The following is an 18,219-nucleotide window of genomic DNA, read 5'->3' on the forward strand; positions in this document are numbered from 1 at the left end:
CATGCCCGGCTAACTAAAAAAATGTTCTTGGTGTGTTGCCCAGGTTGGTCTCGAACTCCTGGCCTCAAGTGATCCTCCTGCCTCAGCCTCCCAAAGTGCTGGGATTAAAGGTGTGAGCTACCATGCCCAGCCTACTGAAATATATTAAACAGTGGAATGACGTGACAGCAATAATAGCTATCATTAGTAGTGCACTATGCACTCACTAGTCATTGAATCTTCGTAACAACTCTGGGGTAGGTAATACCATCCCTGTTCTACAGATGAGAAAACTGAGGCTTAATGAGGTTCAGTAGTTATCCCAAATGTGGAAGACTGATGACAATTCTCCTCTGCTCCCTATCTGTGACAGTGCGGTCACTTTGCTAAGTGACTTTGCAGCTCCTCTTATTAAGAGAGAAATCCGTTGTCCTGCCCACTGGCCTTGTGATCTACTCGGACCACAATAGTGCAGCAGATGGCATGATGGGTCAGTTCCAAGTCTGGGCCTCAAGAGGCCTTGTCAGTTTCCTGGGAATTCTTTGGGAACCCTGTTGTTGCCATGTGCACGGGGCCAGGCCTGTCTTCTGCAGAATGAGAGGAGTCCATTTGTTCCAACTGAGGCCCAGGCATGGGACAGAGCCTAGCCAAGACCAGCAGAGCCACCACTCCAGCCTGCAGCTGATCACAGATACATTAGAAAGTCCAGATGAGACCAGAAAACCCACTCCCATTGACCAATGGGCTCATAAGCGGTAAAGAGTGGTGTTCTTTTTATTTTTATTTATTTATTTGAGATGGAGTCTTGCTCTGTCACCCGGGCTGCAGTTCTGTGGTGCGATCTCGGCTCACTGTAACTTCCACCTCCTGGGTTCAAACAATTCTCCTGTTTCAGCCTCCTGAGTAGCTGGGACTACAGGCGCGTGCCACCATGCCCTGCTAATTTTTGTGTTTTTAGTAGAGATGGTGTTTCGTCATATTGACGAGGCTGATCTCGAACTCCTGATCTCAAATGATCCACCTGCCTCAGCCTCCCAAAATGCTGGGATTACAGGTGTGAGCCACCGCACCCAGCCAAGAGTGGTGTTCTTTTAAGCAATTAAGTTTTGGAGTGACTTCAGTTAGTAAAAGCTAATTAGATAACCAAGATAAGCCAGTGAGTAAATGTTAGAGTTGAGATTTGTTCCAGCTGTCACCACTGCCCCTGCCATACATACATATGTATACTTTTTTTTTTTTTTTTCTCTGAGACAGGGTCTTGCTCTGTCATCTGGGCTGGAGTGCAGTGGTGCGATCATAGCTCACTGGCAGCTCCGAGGCTCAAGTGATCTTCCCACCTACTACTGAGTAGCTGGGACCACAGGCATGTGTCACCATGTCCATCTAATTTTTAAAGTTTTGTAGAGATGGAGTCTTGCTATGCTGCTCAGGCTGGTCTCAAACTCCTGACTTTAAGCCATCCTTCCACCTCAGCTTCCCAAAGTGCTGAGATTATAGGCGTAATCCACCGCTCCTGGCCCATTTATTCTCTTGAACATCATTTCTCACAAACACTCAGAAGGTTTCCCATTTATGTTGGTATGTACCATTTCTTCAGTACAACCACTCACAACTTTCCACTGAAAAGGAACCGCAATCAGTTGCCCCGCACCACCACCAACACCTCACAAAGTATGATCGATATACTAGCAGAACATAGATAGACGAGTTGCAGGGAAAGATTTGTCCCTGCAAGCAAATTTTCCACAAGTGACACCTTCAATAATTCTTGCAAGGCAGTAGTTCTCAACCAGAGGTGATTTTGACCAGCTAGGGGACATTGACAATGTCTGGAGACATTTTTTATTGTCATAACTGGGAAGGGAGTGCTACCAGCCTATAGTGGGTTAAAGGCCAGGGATACTGCCAAAGAAACATCCTACAATGTACCAAACAGCCTCTCAGAACAAAGAATTATCCTTCCCAAAATGTCAATAGTGCTAAGGTTGAGAAACTATTTTAAGGTAATATGGAACAAGGCTATTGTTAAGACTGTGAAGAAAACACCTTTGAGCAGTGGGTCTCGACCCTGGTTACACATTAGATTTACCCAATGAATTAGAAAGCAATGAAAACCTAATGCTCTGCCCTGATTCTCTGAGTCTTTGACTCAGCTGGGATGGGGCCATTTACCAAGTCTCTCCAGGCTGAATGTGGTGGCTCATGCCTGTAATCCCAGCGCTTTAGGAGACAAAGGCAGGAAGATTGCTTGAGGTCAGGAGTTTAAGACCAGCCTGGACAACATAGCAAGATCCTGTCTCTATAAGAAAAATTAAAAAAAAAAAAAATAGCCAGGTTTAAAAACATGTGTTTGTAGTCCCAGCTACTCAGGAGGCTGAGGTGGGAGGATGGCTTGAGCCCAGGAGTTCAAGGCTGCAGTGAGCTATGATTGCATGCACCACTGCACTCCAGCCTGGGCAACAGAGTGAGACCTTGTCTCTAAAATAAATAAATAAATAAATAAATAAATAAGTTAGTTTGTTCTTCCTCCTCATCAGATCAGCCTCTCCACTTCAAATCTTGCCCCTTTGATGTCAGAATCTGGCTGCAACCATCCCCGTGATCCTGCGGAGCCTCGTACCTTACTTCTCCTGGCTTCTGTCTGTCATCACTTCTGTTCTCCACCACCCTTGCCTCAATCAAACACTTTTTCTCTGATGCAAAACTCTACCTGCTCACAGATTTCCGTAAGACCTTCATTTACAGAAAGTGTTTTGGGACTTCTTATAGTTTTTTTTTTTTTTTTGGTGGTGCGTGTGTGTGAGATTTGGGGATTACTGTAAGGCACCCTATACACAAGCGTCTTCTGACATCTCCCTACTTTATTTTTTAATTTTATTATTTGGAGACAGGGTTGCACTCTGTCCCCCACACTGGAGTGCAGTGGCATGATCTCAGTTCACTGCAATCTCTGTCTCCAAGGTGCAAGGATTCTCCTGCCTCAGCCTCCCGAATAGCTGGGATCACAGGTGAGCGCCACCATGCTCAGCTAATTTTTGTATTTTTAGTAGAGACGGGGTTTCGCCACGTTGGCCAGGCTGGTCTCGAACTCCTGACTTCAGGTGATCCACCCGCCTCCGCTTCCACCTCCCAAAGTGCTGGGATTATAGATGTGAGCCACCACTCCCAGACTCCTTACCTTCATTTCCCCTTCTCTTCTGTTCACTACAGGGTTAACTCAAGAGGCTTGGGATGGTTAAACCCTGCACATCTCAGAGGAGGGACTGGCCCTTCACCTGTTCCTGTAAGATAACTGCTAACAGCTTAAAATATTCTGCCTGATAAGAAGACTTCTGTATATCTGGGGCCTTGGGCCATGCCAGATAGTTGATGCTAACAACATGATTTATGGTGGGTGCCGGGGTCATGCTGTATCAGCCTGACCTCTGGAGGGGCTGGATACTGGGTGACTCATCCCCAATAAAAGCCATGGATACTATGGCTCAGGTGAGTTTCCCTGGTTGGCAATGTTTTGTGTGTGTTGTCACACATCATTGCTGGGAGAATTAAGCACTGCACACATGACTCTCTAGGAGGGTACAGGTGGAAGCTCCTGCCTGGATTCTGCCCTGAGCACCTTTTTCCTTTGCTGATTTTATTTATCTATTTATCTATTTTTGAGATGGAGTCTCGCTCTGTCGCCACAGTTGGAGTGCGGAGGCTGGATCTCGGCTCACTGCAACCTCCACCTCCCACGTACAAGTGATTCTCCTGCTTCAGCCTCCCAAGGAGCTGGGATTACAGGCGCCAGCCACCACGCCTGGCTAATTTTTGTATTTTAGTAGAGATGGGGTTTTGCCATGTTGGCCAGGCTGGTCTCGAACTCCTGAGCTCAAGTGACGAGGCTGCTGGCCTCGACCTCCCAAAGTGCTGGGATTCCAGGCATGAGCCACCGTGCCCGGCCCCTTTGCTGATTTTTAATCCATATCCTTCCACTGTATTAAGTTGTAACTGTGAATACAACGGCTTTTTTGAGTTCCGCGAGTCTTTGCAGCAAATTGTCAAACCTGAGCGTGTCTTGGGGACTCCCCGACACATCTTCCCACTCCCTCTTCTCTCTTCTTGCTTCCTCTGGAGTAAACTAAAAGAGGCCCCTGCTTGCCTTTTGCAAGGCAGTTCTGAACACACTGAGATCATTTGTGATCTCATATCCTCTTCTAAGCAATTCATCAAGAAATTTCTTTCAAATAAACCCAGTGCTCTTCATGGAGGTGATGCTGGTGAAAATGACTTTCTCCAGCTTATTACATACGTTTGCAGAAGCTCCTGTTTAAGAGTTTGAGCATGTATATGTGTGTGCCTATATACCAGCACATGCATGCATGCTCACAGCTGTCATGCCTTCACCAGAACCAGGACGAGGAGTTACTCTATTGCCAGAATTGAAGAATCATTTCCACATATTGTGAGGCCAGAGAAAGTACGATGAAAAATACAGCTGCCAGCATGCCTACGTGTGGCCTCCCTTCACTACCTGCTCGCACTGCTAATGGCCCTGTGGATTCCACTGCACGGATTTGTAATTTTCTAAACCATTTCCCCTAATGTTGGATACTTGGGTTATTTCCAACATTTTTACTTTTCCAAATAAGGCACCCAAAATGATTCTTGCAGAGTAATCATTAGGCTCTTCTATAATTATCTAATTATCCTTTTTTTTTTTTTCCTGAGACGGTCTTGCTCTGACACCCAGGCTGGAGTACAGTGGCACGATCATGGCTCACTGCAGCCTCGACGTCCCACGCTCAAGTGATTCCACAGTCTCAGCCTCCTGTGTAGCTGGGATCACAGATGTGCGCCACCATGCCTGGCTAACTTTCTGTGCTTTTTATAGAGACGGGGAATTTTTTGTATTTTTTTTTTATAGAGACGATGTCTCACCATGTTGCCCAGGCTGTTCTGGAACTTCTGGACTCCAGTAATCCTCCTGCCTCAGCCTCCCAAGGTGCTGAGACTACGGGCGTGAGCCACCGTGCCCAGTCATATAATTATCTTAAGATAAATTTCTATACATGGAATTTCTGAATTAAAAAGCACAGATTTTTGTTTGTTGGTTGCTTGGTTTTTAGAGGCAGTATCTCACTCCATTGCCCAGGCTGGAGTGCAGTGGTGCAATCATAGCTCAATGCACCCTTGAATTCCTGGGCTCTAAGAGTCTTCCTTCCTCAGCCTCCCAAGCAGCTAGGACTACAGAGTACACATGTTTCTAAGATCTTTGATAGATTATACCTTTTGGGGACTGTATCAGTTAAAAACTCTACCAGTACTGTAGAAACATGATCGTGTCTCTGTTTCCTTGCCACACTGGGCATTAATTACTCGCTCCATTAATGAGTTAATTGCACCATCAATAACAGTATGGTAAAGGGTGACACATTTACACTACAGAATATCATGCTGTAAAGAATAAGGTTGTAGGCCAGGTGAGGTGGCTTACACCTGTAATCCCAGCACTTTGGGAGGCCGAGGCAGGTGGATCACGAAGTCAAGAGATCGAGACCACCCTGGCCAACATGTCGAAACCCTGTCTCTACTAAAAATACAAAAATTAGCTGGGCGTAGTGGCAGGTGCCTGTAATTCCAGCTACTTGGGAGGCTGAGCCAGGAGAATCGCTTGAACCTGGGAGGTAGAGGTTGCAGTGAGCCGAGATGGCGCCACTGCACTCCAGACTGGGGACAGAGTGAGACTCTGTCTCAAACAAAACAAAACAAAACAAAACAAAACAAAACAAAGCAATTTAAAGAGAAAGACTTCTAGGTGAGGTAAAAAAAGGCAAAACCTGACTTTGGTTGAAAACAAAAAAATATGCCATACAGTTTCTTAGGAAAACTGAAATTAAAAGTATAAGCAAAGACATACCTTATTCAGTGATACCATGAACTTGAGAGACTCAGAAGGGGAAGGGTGGGAGGGGGCTAAGGGTAAAAAACTGCACGTTAGGTGCAATGTACACTCCTCCGTTAACAGGCGCACTAAAATCTCAGAATTCACCGCTATATAATTCATCCACATAACAAAAAACCACCTGTACCCCTAAAGCTATTGAAAGAATAATTTTTAAAAAGACATACCAGAAAAAGGTTAAGAAAAAGAAAGCTGAGGCCGGGCGCAGTGGCTTGCGCCTGTAATCCCAGCACTTTGGGAGGCTGAGGCGGGCGGATCATGAGGTCAGGAGATCGAGACCATCCTGGCTAACACAGTGAAACCCCGTCTCTGCTAAAAATACAAAAAATTAGCTGGGCGTGGTGGCGGGTGCCTGTAGTCCCAGCTACTCGGGAGGCTGAGGCAGGAGAATGGCCTGAACCCAGGAGGCAGAGCTTGCAGTGAGCCGAGATTGCGCCACTGCACTCCAGCCTGGGCAACAGAGCAAGACTCTGTCAAAAAAAAAAAAAAAAAATTGAATTAATTAATGTAGGAGCAAACTCTTTGGGGTGAGTTGGTTAGAGTAAAATAAATAATTGAAAAGTCAACTAATCAGGGGGAAAAAAAGGAAGAAAGCTCAAAAACACGACATTAGAAACAGGGTGGGTGGGGCTCTGTGGCTCACATCTATAATTCCAGCACTTTGGGAGGCCGAGGTAGATCGCTTGAGGTCAGGAGTTCCAGACCAGCCTGGCCAACATGGTGAAACCCTGTCTCTACTAAAAATACAAAGATTAGCTGGTTATGGTGGCACGTGCCTGTAATCCCAGCTACTTGGGAGGCAGAGGCAGGAGAATTGCTTGAAATGGGGAGGCAGAGATTGCAGTGGACCGAGACCGCGCCACTGCACCCCAGTCTGGGCGACAGAGTGAGTGAGACTCTGCCTCAAAAACAAACAAGCAAACAAAAAAGAAACAGGGTGGAGGAAATAACATAACAAAGAGGAAATGAAATGACTTTGTATCTTGCAAACTGTGCAATTAAATTTGAAAATCTGAATGAAGTAGATTATTTTCTAGAAAAACGTAACTAATTGTCCACAGTTTTAGAACTCTGAAATAACAGTAAGCAAAAACAAAACTGTGAATGTTAACCAGCTTCCCACCCCAAATCCACCACACCAGACCCACAGGAGTTTTAGATAAAGTCTTCCAAATAGCCAAGAAATAAGCAATTCTGCTTCTATATAAATTGTATCCAGGCATGGAGAAATAAAAGATGTTCATACTTTTTGTCAAAGCCACATCAAAACCTGAAAATCACGTCACAAAGAACAACTACATAACAAAACTCACTTATGAATATCTTATCTTAAATAAGATATTACCAAAGAAAACCCAGCATATTTTAGGAATGTAGGAAACGCTGTTTTAGGAAATATACCAGTAAGCAACACTCACCATATAACTTGGCTTTAAAAAAAAATGCCATAAAATTATCTCAAAAATGTAACGTTATTAGCATAGAATTGACAAAATATTCTCTTACAGCTTTCTAAGTCTCCACTGTATTTTTGGCTAAACTCCCTTTTTTATTTCCTTTTTTTTCTTTTTTTCTTTCCCTGTCGCCCAAGCTGGAGTGCAGTGGCACGATCTCGGCTCACTGCAACCTCTGCATCCTGGGTTCAAACGATTCTCCTGCCTCAGCCTTCCAAATAGCTGGGATTACAGGTGCGCGCCATCATGCCTGGTTACTTTTTGTATTTTTAATGGAGTCGGGGTTTCACCCTGTTGGCCAGGCTGGTCTTGAACTCCTGACCTGAAGTGATTCACCCGCCTCGGCCTCCCAAAGTGCTGGGATTATAGGCATGAGCCGCCATTCCCTGCCTTTATTTCCAAATTTTGAAATATGTGCTCTGTTTTCTTTGATAAGTCTCTCTAGAGGTTTGCTGTTTTTTGGGGGGCGGGGGATAGGGGCTCACCGTGTCACCCAGGCTAGTAGTGCAGTGGTAGTGATCATCGGCTCACTGCAGCCTCCATTTCCCAGGCTCTAGTGATCCTCCCACCTCAGCCTCCCGAGTAGCTGGGACCACAGGCACTCACCACTGTGCCTGGCTAATTTTTTAAAGTTTTTGTAAAGACAAGGGTCTCCCTATGTTGCCCAGGTTGGTCTCAAACTCCTGTCCTCAGGTGATCCTCCTGCCTTGGCCTCTCAAAGTGTTGGGATTACAGGCATGAGCCACGGCACCAGGACTATGCTTCTTGCTATGTGTCTGTTATCTAACATTTATTAATTCTGTTATTTAAATCCTATTCTTTTGCATTTTGTTCTGTCAGAATGAGAATAGTTTGTTAATCTTTAGCTCAATTTTAGTTTTGTCAACAATTCTTATATTTCTACGGAAATAATTACTCTTTTTTAGAGACGGAATTTCACTCTTGTTGCCCAGGCTGGAGTGCAGTGGCACGATCTTGGCTCACTGCAACCTCCGCCTCCCAGGTTCAAGTGATTCTTTTACTCCAGCCTCCCGAGTAACTGGGATTACAGGCATGTGCCACCACACCTGGCTAACTTTTCTATTTTTAGTAGAGACAGGGTTTCACCATGTTGGCCAGGATGGTCTCGAACTCCTGACCTCAGGTGATCCACCCGCCTCGGCTTCCCAAAGTGCTGGGATTACAGGCGTGAGCCACCACGCTTGGCCAGGAATAACTCTTAAAAGACTTTTCTCCTTACTTAAGTCCTACAATAAAAATAAATGGTGATTATAGTGAAAATACTTTAAAACCACAAAGCAGAATTTCATGTTTTTCGACAAAATATTTTTTTCTTTCTATCAGTGTGTTTTTCCCCCCTTTTGTTTTGTTTTGTTTTGTTTTTGTTGGTTTTGAGACAGGATCTTGTTGTGTCACCCAGACTAGAGAGCAGTGGCACGATCACTTCCCACCACAGCCTCTACCTCCTGGGCTCAGGTGATCCTCCCACCTCAGCCTCCCAAGTAGCTGGGACTACAGGCGTCTGCCACCACGCCTGGCTAAATTTTTATATTTTTTGTAGTGATGGGGTTTTGTCATGTTGTCCAGGCTAGTCTTGAACTCCTGGGCTCAAGTGATCCACACGCCTTGGGCTCCCAAAGTGCTGGGATTACAAGCATGAGACGCCGTGCTCAGCCTTTTCTTTACCTCATAGATGTTCATACATGTTTTTATCTTTGGGGGAGATTATACCATTTACTGTGAAATTATATTCTGTCCAAAATGTTTTTGGTTATGTGTCTGATTTTGTCCAAAATTGGTGAGTTTTAGGTTAAAATTAGTAATTTAGTAAAATTGCTGAAATTTACGTTAAATTACAGGTGATTCTTTTTTGTTGTTACGTGTTTTTTAATTTTTTATTCATTTTTTTTTGAGAAGTCTCACTCTGTCGCCCAGGCTGGAGTGCAGTGACGTGATCTCATCTCATTGCAACCTCCGCCTCCTGGGTTTAAGTGATTCTCCTGCCTCAGCCTCCGGAGTAGCTGGGACTAAAGGTACATGCCACAGAAATTAGCACCACGCTCGGCTAATTTTTGTAGTTTTTAAGTATAGACGGGGTTTCACCATGTTGGTCAGACTGGTCTCAAACTTCTGATGTCAGGTGATTCGCCCTCCTTGGCCTCCCAAAGTGCTGGGATTACAGGCATGAGCCACCGTGCCTGGCCTACAGGTGATTCTTGTAGGGACCATTATTAAAAATTTTCTGCAAATCATGAAGCTATATCAAGGTGTTGAGCTTAACCATTAAGCACAGTGTAATCATTCATTGAGCCTGTCCAGTTTGATTATGCATTCTGGCATTTTGTAAGCTGCTCTGCCTAGCAATATATAGATTTATTTGATATGTTAACATTGGCTAATAAGCCAAATGCAGTGGCTCACACCTGTAATCCCAGCATTTTGGGAGTTCAAGGCAGGAGGATTGCTTGAGGCTAGGAATTTGAGACCAGCCTGGGTAACATATTGAGACCCCATCTCTGCAAAACATTAAAAAATTAGCTGGGTGTGGTGGCTATGCCTGTTGTCCCATCTACTTGGGAGGCTGAGGTGAAAGGATCACTTGAGCCTGGGAGGTGGATGCTGCAGTGGGCCATGATTGAGCCACTGCACTCCAGTCACAGAGAAAGTCTCTGTCTGCCCCTGCCAAAAAAAAAGTTAATAATTTTTTCCCCTAAGATCTCAGCTCAAAGTATTATCTCTTCAGAGAGGTCTTCAATCTAAAGTACAGTCCTTTAGTCTAAAGTATCACCTTAACTAGGCTTTTCTTTGTTTGTTTTTGTGATAGAGTCTCGCTCTGTCACTCCAGGTTGGAATGCAGTGGTGCCATCTCGGCTCACTGCAACCCGCACATCCTGGGATCAAGTGATTCTCGTGCCTCAGCTTCCCAAGTAGCTGGGATTACAGGTGTGCACCACCACGCCTGCCTAATTTTTGTATTTTTAGTAGAGACGAGGTTTCACCATGTTGGGCAGGCTGGTCTTGAACTCCTGACATCAGGTGATCTGCCCCCCTCAGCCTCCCAAAGTGCTGGGATTACAGGCATAAGCCACCACACCTGGCCGTTAATAGAAGTATTTTTTAAAATTAGTATTACTGTTCTGTTTCCTTTGTATTTCTGATGTATTTTAGATCACCCCCACTTTTTTCCCCTTAATGCTTTTGATTCACTTTGCATTAGGCTTGTCTCTTGGAAACAGGACGTAGCTAGATTTTAAAAATCTATTCCGAAGGGCTTTGTTTTCCACAGGGCTTGCTGTCCTTTTATTTTTGTTATCTCAGGTCTCATCATTGTCATCGTGGTTGTCTTCTCTGAGGTGAACGCTCCCTTGTTTATTTTTTCTTCCTGTCATTTGCAATGTGAATCACGCTGTCTTTGTCGGGGTGATTGTTCTACTGCTTTATAGATTTGTTCATTCCAGTTTTCTTCTCAGACACACGCCTTCTGCTTAGATAGTTCAGAGTTCCCATAAGCCTGTCTTAGAAGAAGGCTGTGGTCTTAGGGAAGTGGAATTGCAATTTCAATTTAGAAAATGGTTGGAAGCGAATGCTCCCAAGAAGCTCCAATTTCAGGGTGCTTTTAAACAAAGTTCAAGAGAATTCTCAGGCCTCTCTGCTGATTGAATTCTCTTCCTTGGCTAATCTGTTTACTCAGTCAATGTCAGATAGTGCAAGGGTAATTCTGAGTTTGGGATAAGGATTAAATGTTCAATCCACGTCCTGTTGTCCCTGAGGTAAACTTGCTCTACAGGGAGGTAGAGAACTAGCACTATTCATTTAAAACTGGGTTTCTGTAATGTAATGAAGGGCACGTTGAGGATCCCAAAACACTCCTGGATCTGTCCCCCTCTTATTCCGTCTTTCATATGTCGTTTGGGTCCAGTTGCCTAATAATTACCACTTAATCAGCATATGTATTTATGGGATAAAGGAAGAACACCAAAGAAAAGAACAGTGATTATGAAAACAAGTGCCGTAAGAACAATTGGTGTGCTGGAAAATGTTGTGGTCAGTGGGTTGGATGCCAATCGGTGCTGAGGTCTGGAGGTTTTAATGTAATAGCAGCTTGGGATGGGTAACCTGGATATTAGCCAAAACACTGGTGGAGAAAAGCCTCATAAATTAGTTTTGATTACTAGCATTTGCCAGTTTCAGTTTACAGAAAGGCCACCATGTAATTTCTGTATCTTCTTTTTGGAGAATTACTTTTGACATTTGCATTAAATATTACGCCATGGGATAACACTTGTCTAGCCACCATATAATCTGGATTGCAGTGAATTCTACTTAATTGGCTTTTTGTTCATCTTTTCATTTTGATTAACAGTTTCCTTTCTTAAGTTCTTTTATCCTAAATTAATTTTAATTATATGAGTAATACATACATGCATGCTTCTTATTAAATCCAAGTTCATCTAAGTTCCCTCTCTCCAAGTTCTTTTATTCTAAATTAACTTTAATTATATGAGTAATACATACATGCATTCTTCTTATTAAATCCAAGTTCATCTAAGTTCCCTCTCTCCTTTCATAGAGGCACAGAGAGAACCACTCTCTAGTATCTTTCTGTGTCTCTATCTATCTATAATCAAAAAGTTAAAAAAATATATATATATTAAAAAGTTAAAAAAAATATATATATATATATATATATTTTTTGAGAGGGCATCTTTCTATATTGCCCAGACTGGTCTCAAACTCCTGACCTCAAGCACTCCTCCCTTGGGAGCCATCACACCTGGCATCTATCATCAATTTTTTTTTTTTTTTTTTTTTTTGAGACAGTCTTGCTCTGTCACCCAGGCTGGAGTGCAGTGGCCGGATCTCAGCTCACTGCAAGCTCTGCCTCCCGGGTTTACGCCATTCTCCTGCCTCAGCCTCCCGAGTAGCTGGGACTACAGGCACCCACCACCACGCCCAGCTAGTTTTTTTGTATTTTTTTAGTAGAGACGGGGTTTCATCATGTTAGCCAGGATGGTCTCGATCTCCTGACCTCATGATCCGCCCGTCTCGGCCTCCCAAAGTGCTGGGATTACAGGCTTGAGCCACCGCGCCCAGCCTATCAATTTTTAAAATGACATCACATTGTACAACTTTCTCTTTTCCTCTCCACCTAGTAATATGACTTAGTAATCTAACCATGTGCCTATTTTTTATTTTATTTTTTATTTTTAAATTTCTTTTTCTTTTATTAAGATGGAGGGGGGGTGGTCTCACTATGTTGCCCAGGATGGTCTCGAACTCCTGGGCTCAAATGATCTTCCCACTGCGGCCTCCCAAAATGCTGGGATTACAGGGGTGAGTCACCGCACCAATGTGTCTATTTTATGTTTTTATTTTTTTTTGAGATGGAGTTTTCCTCTTGTTGCCCAGGCTGGAGTGAAATGGCATGATCTCAGCTCACGGCAACCTCCGCCTCCCGGGTTCAGGTGATTCTCCTGCCTCAGCCTCCTGAGTAGCTGGGATTACAGGCACGTGCCACCATGTGTGGCTAATTTTGTACTTTTAGTAGAGACAGGGTTTCTCCATGTTGGTGAGGCTGGTCTCGAACTCCCGACCTCAGGTGATCTGCCCAACTCAGCCTCCCAAATCTGTGGCTCGTGCTGGGATTACAGGCGTGAGCCACGGCACCCAACGAATGTGTCTATTTTGAACTGTGGCATAAAATTCCTTAGAATAGATACACCACAATTTTTTTTTTTTTGCTATACCCAGTTGGTGGATATGTGGGTTGTTCTCCTTAGTGACTGTTATAAACAATGTTGCGGGAAACATCTTCCTACATACCTTCTGTGCACCGGGGCAGAGTTTCTTTAGAGAAGAAACTGAACAGTGGAATTGCGCAGACAATTTGTTGTTGTTTGATAGATCTGCACTGAGCTACACTGTTCAATCCAGTAGCCACTGGCCACGTGTGGTGAATGATCACTAGCAATATAGCTAATGTGAATGGGGAGCTCAACTTTTTACGTTTCCTTAATTTTTAAAATTTTAAAACCAAACCAGTATAAAATATTTTTCTATTAAGTTCAATTTTGCTTTGGTAGGATTACATTTCTCTCTCCTAAGTGCATCACATAAAATATTCTTATATTGCCAGTGCACGTGCCAGGCGTGTGTGTGTTTTCTCAGATCGTGTGTGAACCTATCACTCATCTAATAGGTGTCAACTCATTTGGTTTGAATCCTTTTTTTTTTCTTCCTTCTTTCTTTCTTTCTTTCCTTTCTTTCTTTCTTTCTTTCTTTCTTTCTTTCTTTCTTTCTTTCTTTCTTTCTTTCTTTCTTTCTTTCCTTCCTTCCTTCCTTCTTTCTTTCTTCTTCCTTCCTTCTTTCTTTTCTTTCTTTCTTCTTTCTTTCTTTTTTTCTTCTGTCTTTCTCTTTCTTTCTTTTGTTCTTTCTTTCATTCTTTCTTTCTTTCTTCTTCCTTCCTTCCTTCTTTCTTTTCTTTCTTTCTTCTTTCTTTCTTTCTTTTTTTCTTCTTTCTCTTTCTTTCTTTTGTTCTTTCTTTCATTCTTTCTTTCTTTCTCCTTCCTTCCTTCCTTCCGTCCCTCCCTCCCTCCCTCCCTCCCTCTCTCTCTCTCTCTCTCTTTCTTTCTTTCTTTCTTTCTTTCTTTCTTTCTTTCTTTCTTTCTTTCTCTCTCTCTCTCTCTTTTTCTTTCTTTCTTCTTTTCTTTTCTTTTCTTTCTTTTTGATAGAGTCTCGCTCTGTCGCCCAGGCTTGAGTGCAGTGGCATAATTTCGGCTCACTGCAACCTCCGCCTCCCAGGTTCAAGCAATTATCCTGCCTCAGTCACCCAAGTAGCTGGGCTTACATGGGCCCAACACCGTGCCAGGCTAATTTTTGTACTTTTAGTAGAGATGAGGTTTTGCCATGTTGGCCAGCCTGGTCTCAAACTCCTGACCTCAAGTGATTCACCTGCCTCGGCCTCTCAAAGTGCTGGGATTACAGGTGTGAGCCACTGCACCTGGCCAAATCCTTTTTTTCTGTGCATTGACACGACATTGTAATGTGTTTACCTGAATATTTTATCTAGACAGTATGAATTGCATGGTACCTTTGCATCATATTGTTCATTAAAGAAAAATACATACTATTTTAATTATAATTGAATTATTTTTCTATACATGAACAAAATTTTCAATTTAAAATAAAGGCAGGCGACTTATGTAGAATGAAATGGAGATGCAAATGGTAGAGCTATGACAAGAATAGTAAATTAAGAGACTGGAGACTGGGTGTGGTGGCTCACGCCTGTAATCCCAGCACTTTGGGAGCCCAAGGCAGGCAGATCATCTGAGGTCAGGAGTTCGAGACCAGTCTGGACAACATGGTGAAACGCCATCTCTACTAAAAATATAAAAATTAGCTGGGCTTGGTGGTGCATGCCTGTAATCCCAGCTACTCGGGAGACTGAGGCGGGAGAATCACTTGAATCCAGGAGGCGAAGTTTTCAGTGAGCCGAAATTGTGCCACTGTCATGGCTGGGAGACACAGCGAGGCTCCATCTAAAAAAAAAAAAAGAGAGAGAGAGAGACTGGAAGCTGGGGGATGGGGAAATTGGGGAGATGTTGGTCAAAGGATACAAAAATTCAGTTAGACTAGAGGAATAAGTTCAAGAGATGCATTGTACAACATGGTGAGTATGGTTGGTAACATATTGTATATCTGAAAATTGCTAAGAGAGTAGATATTACGTGTTCTTACCACACACACACACAAAGAAGTATGTGAAAGCTGGACAAAGTGGCTCATCCCTGTAATCCCAGCACTTTGAGAGGCAGAGGTGGGAGGATCTCTTGAGCCCAGGAGTTCGAAACCAACCTGGGCAACATAAGGAGACCCGTCTCTACAAAAAATAATAAAATCAGTTGGGTATGGTGGTGCACATCTGTGGTCCCAGACACTCAGAGGGCTGGGGTGGGAAGATGGCTTGAGCCCAGAAGTTCGAGGTTTCAGTGAGCCATGACTGTGCCACTGCACTCCAGCCTGGGCCACAGAGTGAGACCCTGTCTCAAAAAACAAAAAACAAACAAACAAACAAACAAAAAACCCCAAAGAAAACAAAAAGAGATATGTGAGGCAACAGGCCTATGTTAAATAGTTTGATTTAGCCATTCTGCAATTTATACATATATAAAAACATCAATTGTGCACCATAAATCTATACAATTTTTATTTGTCAATTATTTACCTATTTTGAGGCAGAGTAGGCTAATTTTTTTTTTTTTAATGTAGAGATGGGGTCTCACGACGTTGCCCAGGCTGGTTCCAAACTCCTGGGCTCAAATGATCATCCTGCCTCAGCCCCCCAAAGTGCTGAGATTACAGCCATGAGCCACTGTGCCCGGCCTGCTTGTCTATTTTAAAAAGGGAAAAGCTCAAAAGACTGCAGGAAGATGCACCACCGATTTCACGATGGATGTCAGTTGCAATTTGCTGTGGTAGAGCGAAACAAAAAAGCTGTATGTTCGTTGTGAAAAAAAATTTTAAGATAATAAGATGGAAACTACCGAGACATTTTCAGCAAATACATAGTGAGTTTGATAAGTTTTCTCTCCATATTTAAGAAAGAACTAACGAAGCACGTGAAAAGATGCTCAACATCCCTTGATGCTAGGAGAATGCAAATCCAAACCTCAGAATACCACTTCATACCCATTAGGATGGCAATTACCAACAAAACAAAACAGCATGGGAAACAAGTGTTGGTGAAGATGTAGACAAACTAGAACCTTTCCACCCTTGTGCCTTGCTGGTGGGACTGTGAAATGGTTGCTGTGGGCCAGGTGCAGTGGCTCACGCCTGTAATCCCAGCACTTTGGGAGGCCGAGGCGGGTGAATCATGAGGTCAGGAGATCGAGACCATCCTGACTGACATGGTGAAAGCCCGTCTCTACTAAAAATACAAAAAATTAGCCAGGCGTGGTGGTGGGCGCCTGTAGTCCCAGCTACTCAGGAGGCTGAGGCAGGAGAATCGCTTGAACCCGGGAGGTGGAGCTTGCAGTGAGCCAAGATTGTGCCACTGCACTCCAGCCTGGGTGACAGGGCGAGACTCCATTAAAAAAAAAAAAAAAAAGTTGCTGTGGAAAGTGGTACAGTTCCTCCAAAATTAAAGAAATACCATGCATTCAGCAATTTCACTTCTCAGTATATACCGAGAAGAAGTGAAAGCAGGGACTTGAATAGATACTTGTACACTCAAGTTCATGGCAGCATTATTCTCAATAGCCAAAAGGTGAAAATTACTCCAATGGTCATCAACAGATGAATGGATATTATATGGTCTTAAGAAAGAAGAAACTTCTGACACTTGCTACAATACGAATGAATCTTGAAGACATTATGCTAAGTGAAATAAGCCCAACACAAGAGGATAAATATTGTATGATTCCACACCCATGAATTTCCTAGAGCAGTCAAATTCATAGACATAGAAAATAGGCCGGGTGTGGAGGCTCACGCCTGCAATCCCAGCACTTTGGGAGGCTGAGACAGGTGATCACTTGATGTCAGGAGTTCGAGACAAGCCTGGCCAACATGGTGAAAACCCATCTCTACCAAAAAAATTAGCCGGGCGTGGTGATGCGTGCCTGTAATCTCAGCTGCTCGGGAGGCTGAGGCAGGAGAATCCCTTGAACCCGGGAGGCAGAGGTTGCAGTGAGCCGAGATCATACCACTGCACTCTAGCCTGGGTGAAAGGGGGAGTTAGTGTTTAATGGGGTCACAGTTTCAGTGCGGGAAGATAAAGTACAGATGGATGGTGGTGATGGTTCATAGCAGTGTGAATATACTTAATGCCACAGAGATGTATACTTAACATATGATTAAAATAGTAAATTTTATGTTGTATATATTTTACCACAATAAGAAAATCCGATGAAATTAGTTAGTTGAAATCAGAATAAAATGTAGAGTAAAAACCTTTTAAATAGATTTTACTTTATCCGGATTAGAGATTATAACTTTGGCTGGCTATAAAAATGACTCGGATTCTTGCATGCATGTGCGTATACACACGTACACAATTTTTAATGGAAATATGGTAAAAAAAAATTTAAGTTGTAAAAATTTTGTTAGAAAATTATGAGGAAAAGACTAAAAAGATATTTTAGGCTGGCATGGTGGCTCACACCTGTAATCTCAGCACTTGGGGAGGCCAAGGTGGGCAGATCACTTGAGCGCAGGAGTGTGATACTATCCTGGGCAACATGGTGAAACCCTGTCTCTATGAAAAATAGAAAAAAATGGCTGGGTGTGGTGATGCACCCCTGTAGTCCCAGCTACTCAGGAGGAGGCTGAGGTGAGAGGATCACTGAGCCTGGGGAGGTCAAAACTGGAGTGGGGTCAATCCACACCACCACATTCCAGCCTGGGAAATAGAGGGAAACTCTCGAAAATAAATAAATAAATAAATAAAAATAAAGATTTTACAGAACGTGAATAATCTGCAATTAAGCCACCAAACAATTGCCCATAGAATGAAAGAACGTATTAAAGCTAAATGGATTCAAATTTTGGAAAATTGCACAATTTAGCTGAGTCATGCCATGAGACACCATCCAACTAATAGCCTGGGTATATTTATTCAAAAAGGACTTCCAAATTCATGAAAAAGCATTGCCAATTCATGGCTTACAAAAGTGTAGCACAGATTTTAAAAAATCTTTTACATCTGACCAAAAAAATTTCACTTAGACATGAAAAAATTAGTTTCTATCATGCCAGATGGTCCTCCAGCTATGTTTGGTCAAAAATCTGGTTTTATTGGAGTTTCAAAACAAGAGACTGATGTTTCCTTTATTGCTT

The 18,219-nt window shown here is 43.2% G+C and overlaps 2 protein-coding genes across 5 annotated transcripts in view; one reads left to right on the forward strand and one right to left on the reverse strand.

Annotated features, from left to right (window-relative positions):
- The window catches only part of TNRC6A (trinucleotide repeat containing adaptor 6A), a 212,807-nt gene that overhangs the window by 160,896 nt on the left and 33,692 nt on the right, over window positions 1-18,219 (reverse strand). The gene's annotated exons all lie outside the window — the stretch shown is intronic.
- LOC110742014 (putative uncharacterized protein FLJ45256) lies at window positions 3,800-4,404 on the forward strand (the record flags this gene model as incomplete). Its single annotated transcript, XM_021931833.2, is given in 2 exon segments — window positions 3,800-4,267; window positions 4,270-4,404. Coding segments are annotated over 2 exon segments (603 nt in total), but the record flags the coding sequence as incomplete, so codon positions are not given.

The sequence above is a fragment of the Papio anubis genome, chromosome 18, assembly GCF_008728515.1.
Source record: "Papio anubis isolate 15944 chromosome 18, Panubis1.0, whole genome shotgun sequence".
Taxonomy (NCBI): Eukaryota; Metazoa; Chordata; class Mammalia; order Primates; family Cercopithecidae; genus Papio; species Papio anubis.